Genomic DNA, 24587 nt, shown 5'->3' on the forward strand with positions numbered 1-24587 from the left:
AATGGCTTGGGAAGTGGCATTGAACATTTGAAGTCTTTAAAAAGTTATGAACCACCACTGAGATTGTAATCCCTAATCAAACTCATCTAATAGGTACAAACTCAGTTCTTATGCAAGCCAGAATTTGGCAGCAGACCTACATAGCCAGGATTCACAAGTCTGTTGGGGCATGACAAAGTGCTGAAGGAAAGTGCTGTACCATTAACTGAAATCCCAGAGAGAAATCCCCAGTGCTTAAAGAGGTGTTGGATGTGATGAAGTCTCCAAGAGTTATTTAATCCATCCAGAGCAAATGGTGCAGTTGGGTGGTTTACAACCAAAGAGGGATGGAAGCATTCAGTGTTACATAGACATCCACTGGGTTGCAGTTCATGGGTCCTGGCTGGTTTTCGGAGCCCTTGGGCTAATTATTAAATCTCTTCTTTTACCTCAGTTCAATATATACACAAATAAAAGTGCTGGCAGTCTCTTGTGAGGATTAGATTTGAATAGGTCAGTGTTTTCACAGTGTGATTATAACCTTAATTGAATGTTATATTATGCCACACATACCAACATGCTTTTTCAGAGACCTGAGGGCATGAAGTCATTTGAATTTATTATTCAAGGCAGATAAGAATTAGCAATAAATTCCAAAGTCAAAAAATGGTGAACAGGTCCATGAACCAAGTCTCAAACTCGTGTGCTGGCCACACAGCTATCAGCACTGATATAATTTGCATTTTTTAATGAAACTGTTGAGTAAATAATTCAATGACTCACTAAAGTGTGTTGGTGAATTCGGAACCACATGCATATTACTCTTTAAAAAAAAATGTGTATCTTTATATGGCAGGAATAGTCAGAGTAGAATGTTAGTATGTAATTCTGCCAGTCGCTTGATTTGTTCCTGAATGAATCAACATGTTTGAAGGAATCAATAGAATTAATGATTTCATGATTCACTTAATACACTTGTCAGCTGTCACAACCTACTGGTATAACAATGTAACCAGCTGAAAGATGCACTGGATATACATAGCTTTATATATTATATTTGCACTAGTTCTTGCAGCCAAGATTGTTTTTTACAGAGTGTGTTTTTTTTTTTTTTTATCATCATTTGCATCAGCTTAGTTCAGCATAATGGCCTTTGGTTTTTGTAGAGGATTGACTGTCTGAGTGGGTTGTGATCAGTCGAATATTGCCTCGAAGCTTTTAATCTTTCCATTTTTGAATGTTTACTCTTTTCACTATTTTTCCTTTCCTGTGCATATTTTATTTTTATAACTCTTCTCTTGTTGTTTCCTCTGCATGGCCCACAGCTACACTGAAACCCATCTGAGACACACAATTTTTAACAGCTCTAAAACACTCCCATTCATCCTCAGTCACCATCATATTCAGTTTCTTCTTTAGTACTTAAGGTGAAATCCATCACACCAACCCTGACTAAAGCCATTGTTTTTCCCATGTCTCAGCTGGTCTGAATGTGACTTTGTGTCTGTGCATATTCATGCTAATGTTATGTAGCTGTCCCGATTACTGAGTGAGGAGGAGATGATTTTGCAATCACTTTTAAAAATGTGTGACTAAAGAATTTACTTGCTCTGCTTTTGTCTGTGAAATATAAAGCTTTACTCTGCTAGATGATTCCCTACATCTCTGTATTAATGCTCTCACTCAAGATTATTGCTGTATTTCTCCCAAACCCCAAACACTTGTTCTTTAAAAAACAAAAGATAGAGCTCATGCTGATTTTATATATATATATTTGATTGTATATAGAGCTGCTTTTCATAATGACTGAATGTTTAGTTAAAATTATTAATATCTCAGATACTGACGGTATAAGTTATATAAGTATGATGTTTATGTGATTATTCTCTTGTTGTTATATATCTTGAGCATTTTACCATATTAGTGTTATTGATATTACATACTATTCTTGTGACCATAAAACCAATATAAAACCAAAACATAAAATATATATATTTTTGTCTTTTCTCTTTTACTCACCAGGGCTGCATTTATTTGATGAAAAATATTGTTATATTGTGAAATATGAACTTTTCTGTTTTATTATCTTTAATAATTAAATCAAAACATTTTCTGCGATGGCAAAGCTAAATTTTGGGCAGCCGTTACTTCAGTCTCCAGTGTCACATGATCCTTTATTATTATTGTAATGCGTTGATTAGGTGCTCACATTTCGTGTTATTGTCAAGGTTGAAAACAGTTTAATATTTTATATAATTTTAATATATCTTTTTTCAGCCATTACACATTAAATGATCAAATGTGACAGTAAAGTGACATTCACAATTTCGTAATAAGCAGCACAACTGTTTTCAACATTGAGCACATTATCATATTAGAATAATTTCTGAAGGTATGTGATACTTAAGATGTTCATTTAATAATACTGTAATAAGACTACTTTCAAAAACATCATCAAATCTTAGTGATTACAAACTTTTGAATGTTCATACATCCATGTCAGTTGTTTCTGACCCTGTCCATTATTTTGAAAGGAAGCAGTTTAGCTCTGATACCAGCCAGCTCTGCACTGAGAGTATTAGTTTTGTGCTCTAGTCCTGCACCGATAAAAACCTGATTAAGCACCTCATGTGTGGACAGGACTCGCAAGGTCTATAAATTATTATATATTTTTTTAAGTATATCAGTAACAGTTACTAAACACAAAGTCCTGCTAGAAGGCTGTAAGGCAGTTCGTTTGTGTGTGTAAAGTCATTGAATTTTAAACAAAGATCAATCTGTTTGTTCTTTTCTTATTTGATTGTATTTCTGCCGGTCATAAGATGAGCCATAAATCTTTTTTGCCCACCTAACCATGGCATTCTCATCCGATGTGGCGGATAGAGGCAGGATGTGTAAACTGAAATGTATGGCTCGCGTTTAGACCTTCACAAATCAATAGTAACCTCCTTTGTTGATGAATGATGAAATTACAAAGTTATTTGTTGTGCTACCAAGACCTTCTTCACACACCCTATTAGATTTAAATCACATAGTCTTCCTCCCGCTACCGATCTTTCCACCATCACGGGAAGCTCTTGCATGCTGTTATTCATCAGCTCTCCTTTCTTCAACTACTGAGGCCAATGGATGGTTCTGGTTCCCATGGCAATGGCTATTTTTTCCTCTTGAATTTGCTTGTACCCTTTAGCCCAGCATAACCTAAGGGTTATACAATAATGAACCAAGGACAATGCAAATGGGAGAGATGGAGACAGAGGGTGGCAGGGCAACTGTTGGGATGAAATACAGGAGTGTATCTTTGAGACTGCCCATGGATTATTATCAAAAGAAATATAAAGAGATCTCCACTTCAACTCTGTCAACTAAATATTATGATGGAAAGGAGAACAGAAGTGTGGCATCAAGCCGGACACAATAGGTTATTATTATAATGTCTGAGGAACACAGAGTTCAACAATATGATTGAAAGACAAGTTGTTTCACTGACAAGGCATTTAGAGTTTGACAGAGGCCATATACATGCTGGTACATATAATTTAAAAATCAAAAATTGATTTTTCCTGTACTGGAAATCTTAAGCAGATTTGAAATTTTGCACAGTATCACATATTTTTTATTTGGTTAACTCACATGATTTACGTCAGAGTCACACTGGGAAAGTTGTGGCCTAGAGAGTTTGACTCCTAACACTAAGATTGTGGGTTCTTTACTTGGGACAGCAATACCATGACTGAGGTGCCCTTGAGCAAGGCACCGAACCCCAACTACTCCCCTGGTTCCGCAGCATAAATGGCTGCCCACTGCTCCGGGTGTGCGTTCACGCTGAGTATGGGTCACTATACTTGGCTGTATGTCACATCACTTTCACTTTTTTCACTATTGTTCTTGCAATTTATACAATTTTTTATTAATTAATTAAATTAAATTAATATTAATTAAACTGATTTACCTGCCTAAGCCAATTTTTATTTTAAATTTGACATTTGGTGAGTATTCATTTGGATCTGTATACCACTAAATGTGTTACAGTCAGCAGATTTTAGTTTAATTAAAGCTATTGTTTGCCATTCTACCAAACTATAATAATAAATATAAGATTATAAAACCATTCTATCTGATACGTTTAGACACTCAATCAAGGATAACACAATTTCAGCTCTGGTCCCCTGGTACCCCCTAAAATACATCTATGGAGGCTCCATCTATTTTACTATTGTGTACACAGAATTTTATATGAAACTATTTTGCTGATCCTTTGCAACCTCTTTATGGCTGATTGAGCCAAGAAATTGTAAACTTTATACAATACACTACTAATTATTTCTCACAGTTCACAGGGATAGCACAAGGGGATTTACCCAGGGTGAGGACGAGGATTTTTCAGTTTATTTGTGTGCCAATTAATAACATGTTTTTTTTTTCATTTACTTTAACCCTTCTTGCTAGTACCATTTATTAGGAATATGAATTTAATGGATGTCCAACAGGTGTTTATGAAACACTGTCTGTGGCTAAATTAACACTAGTATTCTTCCAAAATACACCGTATTGCACAGTGTAGATTTAAAATTACACACTTTCTTGTTTTGTGTATTATTGCATATTCAGTTCAGATCTCAGTGTTGTTTTGGGCCATACTATGAAAATAAATAGGGTCAAATATTGTCGGACCCCAGTTCCGACAGGGTAAACTGTCCCTTTATGACCCATTAAATTTTGAAGCAATATCAAACAGATGAAAAAAATGCTTAAAATATGTAGGGAAAAAAAAGTATCTGATTATTATTCGCTGGTGTAAAATGTCAACTGTTTGTGGTCAAGAACATCTTTATCAGTACTTGAATGCCTTCTGCATAGACCAAGGAAAAATTTAATGCAATTCAATTATTCAAAAAGCATCTTTTATCTTTTTCCTCATTTAGTGTGTTTAATCTGGTAAGAGAATGACAATTACCTCAGATGGCTATTAGGCTTAATTACCATTTAACAGCACCAGGTCATTGTATGTTCAATGGAATGAATACGTATTTGAGTGGAAATCTAATTGTGCTGTTTTATTAATCACAGTGTCTGAATGAAGTGCTTCCACTAACTTATCAAAGAATATACTCTCTAAGAAATATTAGAAAGTCTTGGACCATTCTTGGACACTGTGTAATATATATGTGGCTTCAACGCCAGCACTCTTGCTGCTTAAAGGGACAGTTAACACGTTTACTCACTGTTACTTCATGTCTTTTTAAACCTGTGTGAATTGCTTATTTTACAATTGTTCCATTCACTATTTGCCACAATAAACATGGCACTGATTCATTAGCAAAACAAAAGGCTCGAGCATTTTAAGTGGCAGATGACAACTGCAATGAGGCTTATAATAAACAGAATGTGGATGTTAATATAGTAATCTTCAAAACAGACATGGGGACTTGTGACTTGGTGACTTGGACTCGAGTCGACTCGAGTCGCTATTTTTAGGACTTGAGACTTGACTCGGACTTGGAAGTTAAAGACTCGGGACTTGACTTGACTTGAGACACGATGACTTGAATGACTTGAGTGTTAATCACATCATGTTTTCAGTTTGAATATAAAATATATAAATTATTTTTTAAAATAAAGTTGATTACTCAGCTGGAGCGCAGGCTGAGAATAGCGTCGTGACTGGATCAGGACACTATCATCAGTCATGCCCTCTCTACCTTACACACACCACGCCCACTTAAATCAGATATCACATCACATCAACATGTCAGCCTGAGAGGTACCGAGGGTCATCGCTTTTGTCTTCAATAATTCGCGACTAAAAACGCGTGGAAAACGCTAGTCGCGCCGCTTTCTCCTTCTTTCCAAAGCGCTCGGGCAGAAGTGCTCCTGGGGCGTCTGTCGTTGCTAAGCATCCATGACACGCTCTCTCTCTCAATGAAGACGTAGAAATTTCAGCAAAGGATAAATGGATTTGCAGCACTAAAAATCGCTCGCAGTAGCTCTGCTACTAAATTCATTTCAAAATGGCAATCCATATACAGCTATGAACAGCTGTTCCTTCATCTTAGCTGAGCTTTCAACGTTGATACGGGAAAGGATGAAGCTGATTGGTTAGTTATTGTCACATGACCTGCGGTGCGCTTGCGGCATTCTGAAAAGTTTAGATGTTTTTAACTCGATGCGGTGCGACGCGCGCGCGTTGCTTCCATTATGAGCGCGCATACCGCGCGCCTACATTGGAAATAACGTACTTGCGCGCGCAAAAGACGTGATGTGAACGGCCCCTAATGATCCGCTAGCAGGCCGTCAAAAAAACGCATTCCAGGGGCGGCGCTAGGGCTGGGCTAAGGGGGCATAAGCCCCGAATATTTTGTTACCTTGTCATAGAGCAAAACAATTAATCAGAAAAACGAATGTAGCTGCCGCGATTACCCAATCATGAGAAGTGCATATATATATATATATATATATATATATGTGTGTGTGTGTGTGTGTGTGTGTGTGTGTATATATATATATATATATATATATATATATACAGTACAGAATATAAATATGACGTATTTTAAGTTGTTTCATACTTTGTTATGTACAGTACAGACCAAAAGTTTGGACACACCTTCTCATTCAAAGAGTTTTCTTTATTTTCATGACTATGAAAATTGTAGAGTCACACTGAAGGCATCAAGGGCTATTTGAGCAAGAAGGAGAGTGATGGGGTGCTGCGCCAGATGACCTGGCCTCCAGAGTCACCGGACCTGAACCCAATCCAGATGGTTTAGGGGTGAGCTGGACCGCAGACAGAAGGCAAAAGGACCAGCAAGTGCTAAGCATCTCTCGGGGAACTCCTTCAAGACTGTTGGAAGACCATTTCAGGTGACTACCTCTTGAAGCTCATCAAGAGAATGCCAAGAGTGTGCAAAGCAGTAATCAAAGCAAAAGGTGGCTACTTTGAAGAACCTAGAATATGACATATTTTGGTTGTTTCACACTTTTTTTTATGTATATAATTCCATATATAATTCCACATGTGTTAATTCATAGTTTAATGTTGTATGTAAACTGTGTTTGAGAGAGAGAGAGAGAGAGAGAGAGGTGTTCAGAGAGGAGTCTGTTGGATGTTTAGCTATTATTTGTTTTATGGACTCAATGTTGAAAATGTAAAACATTTCAAACACTGTTGGCAGAAGTGAAAAATAAATAATTTTAGGAAGTTACAATTTTGTTTGATTCCATGATGTATTTTACTGAACATGAGTATTTACAATGCAAATCCAAATTATTTTAATTTACTGACAGTTACTTATATCTTGTCTTTTAACTTTATTAAGATCAGATTCTGCAGGTAAAATAACAATATTAAGGTGACTTGACTTGGACTTGACTTGACATAGCTTGTGACTTGACTTGACTTGACTTGCCCAAGAAAAAAATACTTGGGACTTACTTGAGACTTGAAGGTTAAGACTTGAGACTTACTTGAGACTTGCACATGTGTGACTTGGTCCCATCTCTGCTTCAAAATAATCATTCTTGGTCATCTGAATCAAAATGAGAACAATTCGTTCATAAATCATGCGTAATTTCTGCTCTCATTAACTCGCCAAGGAGAGGCCCTTATCATGGTTGTCAGTGAATAATGATAATATATATATATATATATATATATATATATATATATATATATATATATATATATAGTACGACTTTAGTAATTCATGCATCTTTTTGTGAAATCAGTCTTCAAAAATACTATTTCTGTGAAAGAAAGTCCTACAGTTTTGCAACGACAAAAGGGTGAGGAAATGATGTTTTTTTTTTTTTTTCATTTCTGAGTTTACTATCCCTTCAAAGCAGAATTTTTAAAAAGGACATGAAACATCATCCACTTTGCAGTACTTCTGAGACGTGGATAATCGATGCAAGAGTAGCATCAGCGATCGTTTTTAAGATTAGAGTTCCAAAGGCTCAAGAGACCGCTGTTTAAAATCTCTTTTCTGGGCCACAGGTTGCATGCTAGAGACAAACATCTCAAGGTTGAGTGTCTGCATCAAGATGGATGCTGTGGATAATCGAACCAAACTTCTCATTTACTTGTTCTCTCTTTCTATGCCTTTGTCTTCCTTGTGCCTGTGATGTGCGTTTTATTAGCATGCTCTGGGCTAGAGACAAATGCTGCAGTTCGATGCCTGACACTGGGCTGCACTCAGGCATCCATCATAAGTGAAGGGGGCGCTAGGGGTCACTGGCTTATGCTCTGTGTAATTACAGATGGATACCCACGAGATGAAATGATTTACAAGTGGAGAAAGAATTCGGTGCAGGCAGCTGATCAGAAGTCATGGAGACTTTACCAGTTTGACTTCATGGGCCTGAGGAACACCACAGACATAATCAAGACAACAGCAGGTAATTTATTTTTATTTTTTATTTTTTATTTATTTGCTCTCTCTATTAATTGGATCTAATAGGAGTTTGATTATCAATAAAGTATGATGAAGAGAATAGTTAGAAGGTTTAAAAGTCACTTATGATCAGTGGCCGCATTTTTTTGATCAAAATAGTAATACTGTGAAAAATTCTTGCAATTCACAATAACCATATATTCTATTTAAATATATTTAAAAGTGTTATTTATTCTTGCTATGGCAAAGTCTCACATCTCTATCATTTTGGTTTAAGAAATATTTCTTAATATCATCAGTGTTTTATTAAACGGTGAATAAAAAGCTCAAGTGAACCACATTTATTTTAAATAGAAATCTTTTGTAATATTATATTTACTCACACTTATGGTTAATATAATGGTCAATAAAATAGTATACATTTAAAAAAATCTCACCGTAACATTTTAATAGCTATATGTCTTGGGACTAGAAGTTTTGAGTCCAAACTTTTCTAACATAGCAACTCTCATCCAGCCTAGCATGAATAAAAATGCTCAGTATAATATCTTCCTTTAATTTACATTTTTAAATTATGCTAAACTAGCATTGACCTATTTTCTCAAGCAACTACCTTTACATCCTTTTTAATGTCCTGGATTCAGTGCACAATTATGTATTTTGTGGCAGAAAGACATTTGCATTTGTCTAATGATGGTTTTACGTTGAATAGAATTGACCAGATCAGCTAAAGATGACATACAGTATGAGGTTGTATTTATTGACAGTATATTTATTGACATTTATATACAGTTTTTCTAATATGTTACCCCCTGCAATATCTTAATGGACCCGCATTAAGATTGAAAACTCTTGGTCAGAGGATTGTAAGCATTTAACGTCACTTCAATTAAAGCACTACTGTACATGCACAATTGGACGACATTTTCTCAGGGCTTAGGTCCTATTATGCGCTTTTACCAATTCTTGATTTTTTTGGGGGGGGGTGTACTACAACAGGCTCTCATACTATGTTTTTCCTATTATTACAACACCTCTCTCTCCAGTCTGGCATGAATGGCTCAAATAGATCATGTATCAAATGAAGACCTGCCTTCTGAAATACAAAATGTGCTGTGATTGGTTTGCTGGGCCAGTGTGTGTTGTGATTGGCAGCACTCGGCGCCTGGTTGGGAAATGTCACGCCCCTTACCACAGTGAGCTTCAGTGTAAATACTGCATCAAAATCAAATCAATTTAAGTGCGATTTAAACCCGGATGATTGTAACCACTCTTAAGTTTGTCTACCTTGGGAAAGCTAGTGTGTCTCTGACATAGGGATGGCACTCGCTGCCTTCTCTAATGCAGCTAAATCAGGTCTCGTCCCATTCATCTGTATTTGTCATATCACAAATCCCGAAAATATGTGCTGTAGTCCAAACGAGTCGTTCATCGTAGTTTTTGAAAAGTGATTTCTGTTAAATAATCTCCTTTTGAAGTGGACTTTGAGCCTTGTAACTTTGCAGATCTTTTTATGCTCAAAAAGCAACATTACAGACTAACTAAAGTTGAAAAATTTAAAAAGCATAATAGGACCCCTTTGAAAATAGCCTTGATATGTGGATATCAAGTGTCAACAAAGATGAGAGAAAAATTGTAAAGCATCACTATTTAATCAGAGTGCCAGGATATTTTCAAGGTCATGGCCAGCCTCTTACAAAAAAAAAAATGATAATTCATGTTCATGATTCAAATTCATGATATGAATATAAGAATGAAAACAGACATGAGGGCTTTTCAAAGAAAATATAAAGGCAAAATGACCTTCACATTTCAAAAGTGTCAATACGTGTATAATTAATTTGTATTTAATTAACCTATTTAACACAAATGTTTTTTTAAAATATATTATAAATTAAAATACTCATGTACACATCTTTTTCACCCCCCACCCCTTTCCAGGTGACTACGTGGTGATGACTGTATATTTTGACCTAAGCAGAAGAATGGGATACTTCACAATTCAGACCTACATCCCCTGCATACTTACTGTGGTTCTCTCTTGGGTCTCCTTTTGGATCAAAAAAGATGCAACTCCAGCCAGAACAGCACTAGGTACATGCAGTAAATACAGATACCTGATATCATTTATGTGCAGCTTGATGTTTGGGTTCTTTGTCTTTAAATAGGCATTATTAAATTCATCCAAAAAAGAAAATGTACCCTATTGTCTTCTAAGTAGATGAGGTTTTATTTTTATATATGTTTTTACTTGGAAATAGATTTGGAGAATTGTAGCATTACATCACAGTCCAAACAGCTGATAAAATATCACACTAATCCACAAGTAATCCAAACAACTCAGTTATCAGTTACCATCTTGTGAAGCAAAAAGCTCTGTGTTACAAGTAAAATCAGCTATTGTACTCTCATTCTGACGGCACCCATTCACTGCAGAGGATCCATTGGTGAGCATGTGATGTAATGTTACATTTCTCAAAATCTTTCCTGAAGAAGAAACAAACTCATTTGTATCTTTGATGGCCTGAAGGTGAGCGCATTTAAATCTTTGGGCGAACTATTAATTTAATAAATGGTTTGTTTTATTAATTAACCAAGTTCACATGTTATGAAAATGAAAGGCAGTTAAAGTAAAGGATTTGTCTTTATATCCTATTACATGTGGATTTTTATAACAGGAAAAATCTGTGTTTTCTTTTTAGTGTGTGTATTTGTTCACTTTATTTCATATTTCATGAAAGTGCTTCATCTGCTTTTTTGTTGGCTTTACTCATTTCTTTATAGTTTCCTGCATTGATTAAGTCCATGTCCTGTCCTGGTAAATGTCACTTTTGTCAAGGTAATTTTTCTTTTTTAATTTATCATCTTTCTTTTTTAATTTATCAACAAATTTTAGTTATGCTTGTAGTTTTTCTTTTATTTTAGTGGCTGTTTAAACCATGTTATTTCTTTTCATTTATCCTCATATTGTTCAATGAGAGATCGGCATATAAAGTATCATGCAACATAATTTAGAAAGGCTTTTAATCTGTCTCATGATGTAGCTTGATTAGCTTGCCACTCTTAGTCTGTCTTGTTTGATTATCTCTGAACACACCACAGATCAATGTGGTCTGAGATGGTGTTTCCACTGAGTATTCTCAAACTAACAAGCAGGATCAGTGCCTGTCAAAAAAACAGGATCCTAGACTGACATAAATCTTATACCGATCCTATAGCTAAATGCTAAGAAAACTGGAAGAAAAGGCCAGAGCCCTGCACAATCTATGTTTGGAAGAAAAGAAATAAACTCGCAACATATTCTGAGAAGAAAAAGAAGGATGAATGCAATTAATCTGTCTGACAAAAGAAGTCATTACACCTTCAATGGAAAGAAAGAGAGTAGAAGAAAAAGTAGAGATTTGCTTTACAGGCGTCCAGTTGATCAATAAAGTCCAGAGAGAAAGGCAGCTGAGATAAAATGTGGGATAGAGAGAGGGCTTGGGCTCACAGCAGTCGAAATGTCAGGTTAGAAAAGGATGTGACCAAGATAGAACCCAGAAGAATAGTTAGGGTTCAAACATAGGGTGCACAGTCTGTCTTTTGGAACAACTTTTTGTTGCCTAACCTGAAAATTTAATTCGTTATCTATAATGTCCTATAAATTAACTCCTTTTGTTCATAGTCAATGCATGGCCATAAAATATGCAGACACCCAAACAGTACACTCATGTGTTTTTTCAAAGAACCTTTACCATCCATGGAAACTTTTCATTGTCACAGTGGTTTTCAGGTTTAGGCAGTCAGTTTCGTCTTTATATCCTGCCTTGTGCATAGAGAGCTTAGGATGCCCATTGATACTGTATATGCCTGTTAGTGGGTCTAGCTAAAATAGTGAGACCTGTTAATTAGAAGAGTGCCCATGTAGTTTACATGTAGTGTGTATTATTTAATATGCATTTAATCTGCAAAGATGCATTCAGCTGACCAGAACTGACAGTATAGACATCATTTTATAGTTTATATATATATATTTAAACATTTTCAAATGTAATAAGTTCCTTAGACTGAAGCTTTATTGTTGTGATAGCAAAGTAAACTTTTTCCAACAGCCATTACTCCACAGGTCACATTATCCTTCAGAAATCTTTCTAATATGCTGTATTTTGTGCTCAATGACATCTATTATTATGATCATTGAAAATAATGTTGTTAAGCAACTTTTTTGTTTTCTTGAAACTACTTTTTTCAGGATTCTTTCATATAATACATATAATATATGTGACCTTGGACCACAAAACCAGTCATAAGGGTCAAATAAATCATCTGAAAGCTGAATAAAGAAGATTTCCGTTTATGTATGGTTTGTTAGGATAGGACATTATTTGGCCGAGAAACAACTATTGAATCTGGAATCTGAGGATGCAAAAAATGTTTATACGGTACTGAGAAAATCATCTTTAAAGTTGTCCAAATGAAGTTCTTAGCAATGCATATTACTAATCAAAAATTTAATTTTTATATATTTTGATATATTTACAAAATATCTTCATGGAACATGATCTTTACTTAACATCCTAATGATTTTTGGCATAAAAGAAAAATCTATAATTTTTACCCATGCAATGTTTTTTTGGCTATTGCTACAAATATACCCCAGCAACTTAAGACTGATTTTGTGGTCCTTGGTCACATATAATAATGAATTTCTATGGCGTGTTTAAAAACATCAATAATTAGAAACAAAAAATCTGCTCACAGAAGTGTTATTAAATTGTAATGTTTCACAATATTACAGTTGTTTTTTTTTATAAAATAAATGCAGCCTTAGTGATCGTAAAAAACTTTGTTCACCCATCTTACCGACTCTAAAATTATATGCATATTTTAAATGTATAACTTTTGAATAGTTGGAAAAGATGAAAAAAGGGAAATTTAGTAGGGGAAGAGCAAATTTAGTGTAAAACCCAACCAAACCAACAGCCTTGATAAGTACAGGAAGTACAGGATTACAGTTATTTAAACATCCAGAGAGTTGTTATGTCATTCTTATCCATCGCAAAAACAGATGATAGAACTAATGAGGCTAAAATAGAGCCCAGCAGTTGGGAAAAGAGTGCCATTTTGAAACGCATATTTCATTCACAAGCTTTTCTGACTCAGGCAGGCAGTCATTTAACTAAGTGCCACTGTATCAGGGGGAGTAAGACTAACAGGTGAAGGTAATCATCGTGGCCAGAAACGGCAGAGGAAAAAGGAATAGAGTGCGAAATATCTGTCTGAAATAGATGAAGCTTGCTTGTTTCCATAGAAACCCTTGCAAAACAGGAGCACAGTCACCGGTTCTCTGAGGCAACTCTAAATGTCCATGCAAGAGTGGAGCTATGACTGTCCACACACTTCTGAGATTCTAGGTGTTTGTGTGGGTGGCATTTTTTTAATTTGCAGGTGCCTCTGTTCCGATCAAATACAAGAGAGATTGAAAGAACAAAACAACAACATTAAAAGTTTTTTTTTTTCTTTCAGTTAAAAAATAATAACAATAATTTGCTTTAGTGGTGATTTATGGTGGTGGTTAAAGTATTGACTTAGTTTCTCTCATATCGCCTGTTTAAAAATCCTGTCTATGTAGAGCATTTCAAGTCAGTTCATTTTCAGTTAGGACACTGCACTAGATAGGCAGCCTAGTGAGGCAGCTTCCTTTAGAACACAGCCATTGTTTTACACCCGCCCAACATGAGCAACCAGAGCAACAGAGTTTTAGATGGAACTTAATCAGGTCTGCTCAGCACAATGGCATCCCATAATTTGCTTAGAGCCAAAAAGTAACAGTGTTTTGTATTCAGTAGAGATCTCAAACTACATTTTACGCATGCTAACAATGTCAGCATACACTTTAGATGATTTAGCTCATTTTTTTCATTAGCAGGCATTTCTCTTGTTACCAGGCTTTCCGTCTAATATCCTCTTTTGGTTATGCAGGAATAACAACAGTATTAACCATGACAACGCTCAGCACGGTGGCAAGGACATCACTACCCAGAGTCTCGTACGTCACAGCAATGGATCTTTTCGTCACTGTCTGTTTCCTGTTTGTTTTTGCGGCTCTCATGGAGTACGCCACACTCAATTATTACTCCTACAGCGCTCGCAGTCGCAGACCGACCTGCAACAAGACGAAAAGATCGGTGAGCACCATATTCTGAATCATTTAAAGTTAGGAGGAAACTAGGCATCCTGTTCACACAATATGTAAGGGATTCTTTCATTTTCTTGCTCTAACAGTGAGGTTTCATGTCCAGTGTTTATATTATATAGGACCAAGTTTACAAGGCTGTGTTTAATACATTCAGCTAATCATTTTTAATTTAGCATCAGTGTGCTTTAGCTTGAAATGAGAGAGAACGTGTAATCATATAAGAGACATTAAAGTAGCAATAGTATAGGTTAGCAGTAAGTATTAAATTTATCCTCCTGAGACACTGTCTTCATATAAGGAAATTCTATTTTAGTGCATTTCTTTGAGACATTACATGTCACAGTTTTAAGTCTGGATGTCCTGTAAAGAGCACATTCAGGGCTTTTCAGAGATACAAATGTTTGGATGTTTCACCATGACTACTCCCTCTACTTAGTCTTCAAAAATATTAATTCAGTGATCAAATGTAACACTCTTATGGAAATATTACAAAAGTTATCATTTAAATCTGACTAACTGTTTGTCAAAAATGTATGTCAATATTCCTATGAAATATTAGATATTACTATGAACATCTTGTCAATTGTTATTCCCATTATTACACTTTATTTTTTCATTACATGTTGCCCCAAAAACACATTAATATGCAAATTAAATACATTTTATAGATACATTGTATATAATGGGAACACCTGTCTATACCAAGTAATCTGGTATTGACATGTATGTAAGTCATTAAATCATTAATTACCTTTTTCAAATACATGAAATATCTATTCAGTGTGAATTTATAGGCAGTATATATCGTTGTCATGCTTTGGTAACAATATAGTGATGTGTTATTACTATCCCGTCTATGCAGACAGAAGTCCCTTTTCCCATGTGTTTGATATAAGCGATCTCTCCGGATGGTATGGTACTGTATGGAAATATGATTTCATTAGGCTGATGTTGTTAGTCTTTGTCTATGTGTGTAATGTGATGCTAAATTATGGTTGAGCAAGCGCATCTTACTTTTTATTCATTGTGTTTCTCCGGTGGCAGTCTCCGCAGGTGAAATTTTCCCACTCGCTCGCCGATCACTCATTTTGATTAGATTTTATCTCTGCTGAGAAGCACAGATAATTACCATAGCAATTTTACACGAAACAAATATTACCCTATAGGTGATCTCACATAGATTATCTTTCAGTGCTGTAATTACCATGCTTTGCTCGTTATGTCACAACAACGAGATGAATAACAGGGAGTAAGTGGCAGAAAACTGCTGGAGAGTTTCCGGTGTGTGGTCTGGAAGGGTTTAGAGAAAGGATTAAGACAACCATGCTCAGATTTTAAGGTCATCGTACCTGCCCGTGAGAGATCGATGCTGCACTTGACTTGCCCACCGGAGAGAACGCTGTTAGTTCAAGTGAGTGGGTATCTCTGAGAACCCACCATGATCTTATGTTTTGATTGACAGCCCACTCTGAAGGATTTGTTTGCTCACGGCATAGATTAGATGCACTTCAGCTAAACCTATGTTGTTCTTTTGGGTGATATTTTGTATACAGTACATGCAAAACTCATCCAAATTTAGGACTCCAGTGACGATTACCATTCACTCAAAATAAGGTTTTTTTGGATGCATACTGCAAAACAAGAGCCCTTTAAAATTCTAAAAGGATGTTGTTTTGTCCAACAGAACTACTCAGTACTGGATGTGGGTCCTCCTCCCACAGTTATCACGCTCAACAACTCCATGTACTGGCAGGAGTTTGATGATGCCTGTGTTTATGAGTGCCTGGATGGAAAAGACTGCCAGAGTTTCTTCTGCTGCTACGAAGAGTGCAAAGATGGAGCGTGGCGAAAGGGCCGTCTGCATATAGACATTTTGGAACTGGATGCATACTCTCGTGTTTTCTTTCCCACCTCTTTCCTATTGTTCAATATTGTCTACTGGGTAGGCTACTTGTATCTTTAGCGGTCCCACACACCTCACGATACAAAGAACTTGACTTTTGGTTCTGTCAGAGCAGACACGAAGAACAGACTGAACCAGGACTTTTCAAAGTAGGGTAAAAATAAAAGTGGATACTGGTTATCAAAGCTGAGCTGTGGTGATTCAAGGACTTCTCCAGTAGGCGATGAAAATGAAAAATGAGACAATGCTACAGGAACCGACATCAAAGCCCTTAAAACCAGGCTGTTTTTATATGGTCGAGAAGGATATTGCCACAAGCTCTTTTAAGTGGTTGCAATTCTCTGGCAGAGACCTTTGCCTTTTGTTCTTCAGGTACCAGGGAAAAAAAGATACACAACGTTCCTCTCACACAATCTCGTCTATTATTGGGTGAGAGAGCAGCTGTAAGAAGTCAAGGTGCGCAAAATCCTTAGGCCAAGACAGCGTGAGAAAAAAAAAAATGCCTTGCATAGCATGTGACCCTCTGACTTTAGGTGTCTCTTACAATCCTGGTAGAACGTTCACTTGAATGGAAACCTGTCATCTAGCCATCAGTCAAAACCAGAGCGGCTTTCATGTAAGCGCAGCTTTCAGAGCCATCTATAGTGCCTTCCACTGGAGGAGAAGCCATCAGGCAGAGAAATCTTAGAAATGATGGCAGGAGCATCATCTGGTCTTGACTGACTGCTGATGGTTTTCTTTTGGAGTTTATTCGAGCTTTAGTTCTAGTCATTCATTATTTTGATACATTCAACACATCTAAACCGATTGCCACTGCATGTTATATGATAGTATTAAGCTCTACCCTGAATCAGCACAATAATGACAAGAGAGTAGATCCATTTTGAAATATTTGGAATATTAATTAGTATGTAGAATGCAAATGTTTGCCTATATTTCTAGATTTTTATTGCATATTTTTTTCAAACAAAAGAGAGGTTAATTAAAGCTTAAATAAATATATTATATAGTAGATCATATTTTATTTTGAAATGTCTAAAATCTATTAGATCAATCTATTAGTCAAAAAGTGTATCCATAGAATGGATCTTAAGTTCCATAGATTCTCACCCTTCAGTCCAGCCCGAGTTGGCACAATAGTTTCTGTCCATGTCTACACCCAAAGGAAATCAAGGAAAGTGAGTTTCTCTAGTTCATCATGAATTTTGTTTTATTTACAGATTTTATGATTTTGGAAAGCCCCATTCTATGATATGGCAATACATTTAACACGTGCAGGTTAGTTATCACTGCATATACTGTATACAAAATTTTTGTTCAAAAAGTAAAATTCTGTCACCCTTTATTCACACTCATATACTGTGCATTAGATTTCCCATTCATGGAATACAAAAGGAATGTAGGAATGTTAAGGCTGTGCTTTTTCGTACAGTAAAATTTAGTAGTGCTTTTTGAAATAAGAAAAATCATAAAGGTTAGGAATGACATGAGGGTGAGTAGAGACTGACAGTTTTTTAATATATATATATATATTTGAGTGAAATATCCATTTGGTAATAAAAAGGAGTGTCAAAACAATCATTAACACTTTACAAATGGTTAACATTAGTTAATGCATTAGGTAACTTTGAAGTAAAAATGAATAACATTTAATGAATAAATAAACTGATGTTAATTCATAACACATTAACTTTCCTTACTGTTAGTTCATGATACCCCATGCATTAGCTCATGTTAGTGGATTGAAATTAGTTGTAAAGTGTTACCAAACAATCTTCAGCACACTGCAGTACGACACCCTACATAATCACTGTGTTCATTACCGAACTGTAATCCACAATAAGAGTTGTTACTGTGTTGCCTTAGGGTCACCTGCACAGAGATACTGTGAAATGATCCATTAGAGAAAGACAAATGGATTAATATAAGGTATCTACTTCAAATTATAGTCATTACCAAAGGATTCACACTAGCTGAAAATATTCTGAGGCAATCTCAAACTCTTTTTCTCCCCGAACTACGGTGAATTATTTTGTAGTCATGATCTTCATTATCACTATCGTCTCATGGGTAATATGTTAATGCGTGATGCACATCAAGGCAATATTGTTGTTAATTTTCTTCCTCGATGATTGTAGCATTTTCCATTTGATACCACTGTGGTGGGCTGTGGATTCTACCATTCTGGCACCAGCTTCAGCTCTAACACATCTGACCTACAGGAGGTATCAACATTTAATCAATCAAATCATTTTCCACCTGTCAGTGTAGGCTCTCTTTAACTTTCATCGTTGAAGTCACATTTGTATTGGATTTCATCTTTTACAGGTAATCGTTTTAACATCTTTGTAAGGTAATCTTTTTAAGAATTGTCTCGAAGTCTGTTAATGACGTTCTGATTAACCAGAAATGTGCTGTGAATTGCTGCCAAGCCGATCCTCCTCTGGCATTTCATGATGCTCTAGTGATTTTTTTTGTTGTGGCTATTAGAAGGTGTCAGTCCACTATTGACCTGTTTTGCGATTCTGTTTGATGATAATGTGTGAGTGCTTCAACACGTTGTTATTGCAGCTGTTAATTCAGTTTGACGTACAATAATTATTAGCTGTTCATTTATAGTGGTGCTACAGCTTCAAACTGACCATCGTTCGAGTTCTACCATCAGCGGTTTTTGCTCTTCACTCCCAAGGAATCAGACAAATCCGACTCTGCCAAAAAGTCGTGTTAGTTACCTAAAGCCATACGCTAGAATTAAATCCAATTATACTGCTTTTTATAGTTGCCTAATAATGACATTAATTCCAATGACGAAGTACTCTGAGGAAGAAAATAGAAATTCTTCTGCATTGGCCCTTGATGTATTTTAAGATTATTTGGTCACTTTTTGTCACTGGATATCATTCCTTACCATTCAAGCCAGGGGGGCTTTTCAGAACAACGAATATAGTTTAATTTTTTATTCTTTTTTCACAAGGATAAAATTTATTAAACATTCAAGTGACCTTTAAGAGGGTGGATATGCTATCCTTAATGATATATAACATGCAATCACTGAACACTCAGTACTCTATAGCATCCTTCCCACAGTCCAGCCACTAAGGAATACCGGAAAAATCTCATTCAGAATCAGTCATTGTTTATTCTGACTTTCTTTTACATCATTGGAATTTGCATAGAATTAATAAAACCTTCCAACTGCAGGTCAACCGTTAAAGGATGAATGCCAAAGAAATCTCATTCACTGATGTACTATGAAGTTGGCTCCCCCCATTAATGTCATTCATTTTTCTCAGTAATGTTGTTGGGATTTGTTTGTGCTTTACAGTACAGTAAATTACACCATAATTCCTCCAGGTGTCTGAAACCCTTTTGTTTCAAGTAATCAGATTAGTACCAATCTTAGAATACATTAATGTCAGTGGCCTGTACTGTTTCTGGGAATCGTCTTAAAATTTAACCACTGTACTGATAGTGATAATAATATTCATCATAATAAAAACTCTTTTCTCTATTGCCCCAGTCACACAGACACACATTGTGCACCTCTTTTTCACATGAACACACAACCTTTCATTGTAGATTATGGCTTTGTGTTTACAATGACAATTTGGTGTGTATTTCTCATGTTTCTATGCTTTGTGAGTGCTCACAATGTGCAGTGTTGTCAGTGGGGTTGTCATATGGATTTGGTAATAGAGGGTTTCTGTGAGTTTTTGGCCTGTCGATAAACTCATTTCTATTTCTCGTGCGTTTTTCATATGCTGTATGTAGTTCTTTTTATAACTGAATTGTAAAGTGCAGAGGTGAATCAGAAGATGTGAAATAAAACTTTGTTTTCTTTTTTCCCATTTCTGTATATCACTGCAATCTTACCTGCACTTTATAAGTGACTTAGTTCAATGTATTTACAACAAATTAAAGGTATTTTGTAAGTAGGAGCAAGTTTCTTTGGCCAGCTGCAAGATTTGACTTTTCTTTAATTTGTCTGTTTTTACCATTTCATCGAACACTGTAATTAACGGTACATGGTCCAGTAAGACTGAGATATGAGAATGTTCAAATCGATTTCATATTGATTCCTGCTCCAGCAGCTGCCAATAACAGCCTCAGTGCCAGTGTATCAAAATAACCATTGTTCATATCCAATGTTATCTGCCCGATTAAAGGGATAGTGCACCCAAAAATGAATATTCTGTCATTCTGTCACCCTCATGCTATTCCTTTGAGTTGAATCTTTAAAATGAGTCCGTTGATTCAATACAGTTCTGAAGGCACATTCACATCACGACTGCCATTATGTTACTTACGGTGCTTTTAAGTCCATTTTACTTTGTAACAATGTGAGGGTGAATAAGGAATGGTCACTTTTGGGTGAACTATTCCTTTAAAAACACAGCCTAGCAGAAAACAACATCTGCTTCTTGATGCAGTGCAGCTTACTCAGCAGTAGCTGACAGATACAACGGCATCTCAGCTAAAAGCAAACATAAATAAAAATGAAAAAAATCGGAGAGAAAATAAACAATGAAAACATCAGAAGCAGTAAGTGCGCAAAACTGGGAATCTAAAAGTAGGTTAACGCTGTTAGTGTTACATATGCATCTACAAAGACCCTGCGCTCTCAAAATAATTCATTGAGCATTACCAACCTTGAGAACATAGTATTTATGAAATGCAGAGGGAGATGTGTGGATGACTACATTTTATAATATCACAGATCAGATTCCCGGGGCAAATGGATGGATGATATATGACGTCAAAATAAGAGATAATGATGTACCTAACATTTAATGTAAAAGACTGTCATGCTAAAGAACACAAACCCTGGGAGTCTCATGATATTACATAGGGCTTATTGTTAAATAGCACGTGTTTTTTTTTTTTGGGGGGGGGGGGGTGTTTTTACACAAAAAATAGCCTCCCTATAAAGATAGCTGTTGTCATCTAAGTAGAAACAAATAATGTAGCATGTGAATTAGGAATGAAAATTTGTGCACATGGAATTGGCTTTGTTGGAAATGTTCTTGCTGCCTCTATTCTGATGAGGCCTGAATCTCTCTACCACTAAACTTGGAATGGTTGCTATGGGAACATTGTTCATACTGTGTGTAATGAAGTGAAGCCAAAGATGAGAGATGACTGATTTGGAACTGGGGTGTCTGACCTACTTTTTAAAGACATTTTAACTCCTTGTCTAACTCGCATGCTGTTTGACATAATCACTCGACTCTTGCCAATAATCGTCTTACAGAGGTTATATCACATTGGGCCATCGCAAACTAAGTCTCAGACAGCTTTCCTGAATGAACCGTCAAGAGATTTGTATTTGATTATAAAAATTCAACAGATCTTGCTTAAAAGTTAATGTTTAGAATGTTTTTTGATTTATTTAAACTTTCAGATTTTCTTACTAGTTTTCATGATAAATGGTTCCCACTATAGGGGATAATGACATTATCCACTACCATAATGTTGGGCTGGTAATTTAAAGCATTAATTAGATTAATTAATTATGGCAAAAAAAAAAACTCTTAAAAATTATTAACACATTTAACGCACTTGCCCCGCCCCAGACCTGTGTGGATCATCTACCATTTCATACAGTCGATTGATGACTAATATGAGGCAGGGAAACCACTTACTGCATGATGGAGCCTAGAGAATATACCTTCTAAATATGGGCCAAAAACGCCCGTTTGAGATTGTGTCTCATATTTACATCACATAGTTACGAAATATCATACGAGAAGTAGGCTAAGTACAATATCACACTTGTGCAAATGTGATACTCATGTTATACAACATTTCATAAAGAACTTAATCGTGTGTTATTTTTTAGACGCAATTTTTTCTGTTTTGCTCAGTTTTGCCAACCAGAAGATAAAGACAAAGCAGAACTGTTCATTTTCTAGCAACCCACGGCGGCATTTCATTTCTTAATCCACGTTTTTAATCAAATTTGGTGAACCATTTGTCACATTGAACCATTGGCATATGTGTTGGCTTTGAAGTTGTGCTGCACAAACCGATCAGTGTATGACATCAAAGTACACAAAGAGCGATTCAAAAGCACAAGGAGTAGTCTGCTCTCTAAGCTCTTGGGGTACTTTGATGTCACAAACCGGTCGGCCTGATGGTGATGACCCGCTTCAAGTCGAACAAGCCTAATGATTTAATGAACCATTTATAAAGAACCATTTACTTCACTCTTGAATGAATCAGCTATTTGAATGAATCAAATGAATAAATGACTCGATGTCTTAATTATTAAGACATTTACCACCACCCACTGGCAGTTCTAGTTCATTATTTAGTATCATTTCATTAAATAAATAATTTCATATTTTCATAGTAATATTAATAAAATGAAGAAATTAAATGATTAAAGTTAGTTAGTTAATAAAGTTCACCCAACCAAAAATGACAATTCTATCATCATTTAGTCACATGGTCCAAAAGAGTAGGCTATATGTAATCAGTTTTATCAAACAAAATATTTCTTGCTGAACCTACTTTTTGTAATGCCTGTTTGATGCTTTACACAACAATGACTTTAAATTATGTTTTGGGAGTAATTTCTACAGATTTGATGTGCGATTAATTCGATTAATTAATCACCACATCATGTAATTAATTAATTAAATTATTCATTTATGAAGAATAATACAAAAACCAAAGTGAATAAAGTTCTGTGAAATAGAATGTATTCATTATAATAACACGAGCAAACACGTCCTCTGATGATCCTGCATTATAATATCGAACACGACTCCATCAAACATTTTTGCTGTTTTTGCAATGAATTAATCACCAAAATGTAAGTTATTCTGCTCTGTTTGGGAGATTTAATTATCCTCAGGCAGCAATATTAACAAGTCAAGTCCTTCCTATCTCAGAATAACAGCAAATCTTTGTTAACCTCATACATACTCCAAACCTTTGATATGTGCGCTCACTATTCCTGCAGGGCGTTCATTTGAATGTATAAATGATTTTATCGCTTTACATAAGCACTTTTTTTCCATGTCCATAACCTAATAACACCTAAATAAAATTTTCAAAACAAATTTAAATTGCCCCTAAACCCTTTTCATCACAGTTTCAGTAGGGTAGAATTATGAATTATTAACTCTTTATTTGGCTTTTACTTTATGAAGTTTGTCTTCGTTGTCCCAGAACACAGTGCAGTGTTTATCTAGAGATGGTGTATTTTTTTACCTTTTGTCATTTTCTTACAGATCTAACAGTGCACATATTTTTTATTTGCTCAAAAACGACATACATTTTTTATTAAAGTATGCACTCAATATGAAATATTCATTCATATGTCCTCCTAACCCAGGTACAGCAAGGGTGTATATTTAATGTCTCAGCAAACGTATTTTTTTATTTTTATTTTCATAGATCTATAAAATTGCATTCTCTAAATGGTACCAAAGTGCTTTCAGACAAATGAAAAATCCAGTGCTATCATACAGAGACAGACAGATGATATTACAAATGTTGACCAACATGTAAAATTTGTTTTGCAGTCCTAAAGAGCTACTCCAAATGAATCAATACATCAGTTTTCAGAGGCCATAAACAGCAGATAAATATGGCAAATTGGACTGACAGCGCCACACAGCAATATTATATTCTTGTCATTTGATTCAGCTGATTCTGTGTTCTGGAGAAACTAATAAATACTTGATTTATAAATTAATTAATTTAAATAGAAATCATTCTATGAAATGTATTAAAAATAATAATAACATATTAATTGCACTAACCTTGATTTGTAGCCATATCTAAACACATCCACTGAAATCATCTGATCAGATTTCAACAACTCTGTGATAAGTTTTGAAAAATGTAAATGTCCATGCGAAAGCATGATCCCCTTTCTGGCTCAACTTAGTCCTTTGAATTTGTAGTAAATTTTGAGTTGTTGATCTCAGTGTTCTTCCACTCTGATTCTCAATTAGCAGCTCTGATAGATAAGCAGGTGCATAAGGCCATGCAAAGACTTATACACTAATAAAAGAAGCTTAAAATCAATCATATACTGTTCCTGAAGCCAGTAGAGAAATCAAAGGTAGAGTAATGTGTTCACGTTTTGTGGCAGCATTTTGAACTTCAAGAACAGATGAAA

General features: G+C 35.6%; 1 protein-coding gene across 2 annotated transcripts in view; it reads left to right on the top strand.

Annotated features, from left to right (window-relative positions):
- Positions 1-20389, top strand: part of LOC127959097 (gamma-aminobutyric acid receptor subunit gamma-3) — a 54520-nt gene extending 34131 nt beyond the window's left edge. For both annotated transcript variants that reach the window (XM_052558087.1, XM_052558086.1), the window contains exons 4-7: positions 8239-8376; positions 10314-10466; positions 14334-14539; positions 16235-20389. In XM_052558087.1, the coding sequence (XP_052414047.1) occupies positions 8239-8376; positions 10314-10466; positions 14334-14539; positions 16235-16513 (776 nt within the window). In that variant the 3' untranslated portion in view covers positions 16514-20389. The remainder of the gene's footprint in view (positions 1-8238; positions 8377-10313; positions 10467-14333; positions 14540-16234) is intronic.
- The last annotated feature ends 4198 nt before the right edge of the window (positions 20390-24587 follow it).

This window comes from Carassius gibelio, chromosome B6 (assembly GCF_023724105.1).
Source record: "Carassius gibelio isolate Cgi1373 ecotype wild population from Czech Republic chromosome B6, carGib1.2-hapl.c, whole genome shotgun sequence".
Taxonomy (NCBI): domain Eukaryota; kingdom Metazoa; phylum Chordata; class Actinopteri; order Cypriniformes; family Cyprinidae; genus Carassius; species Carassius gibelio.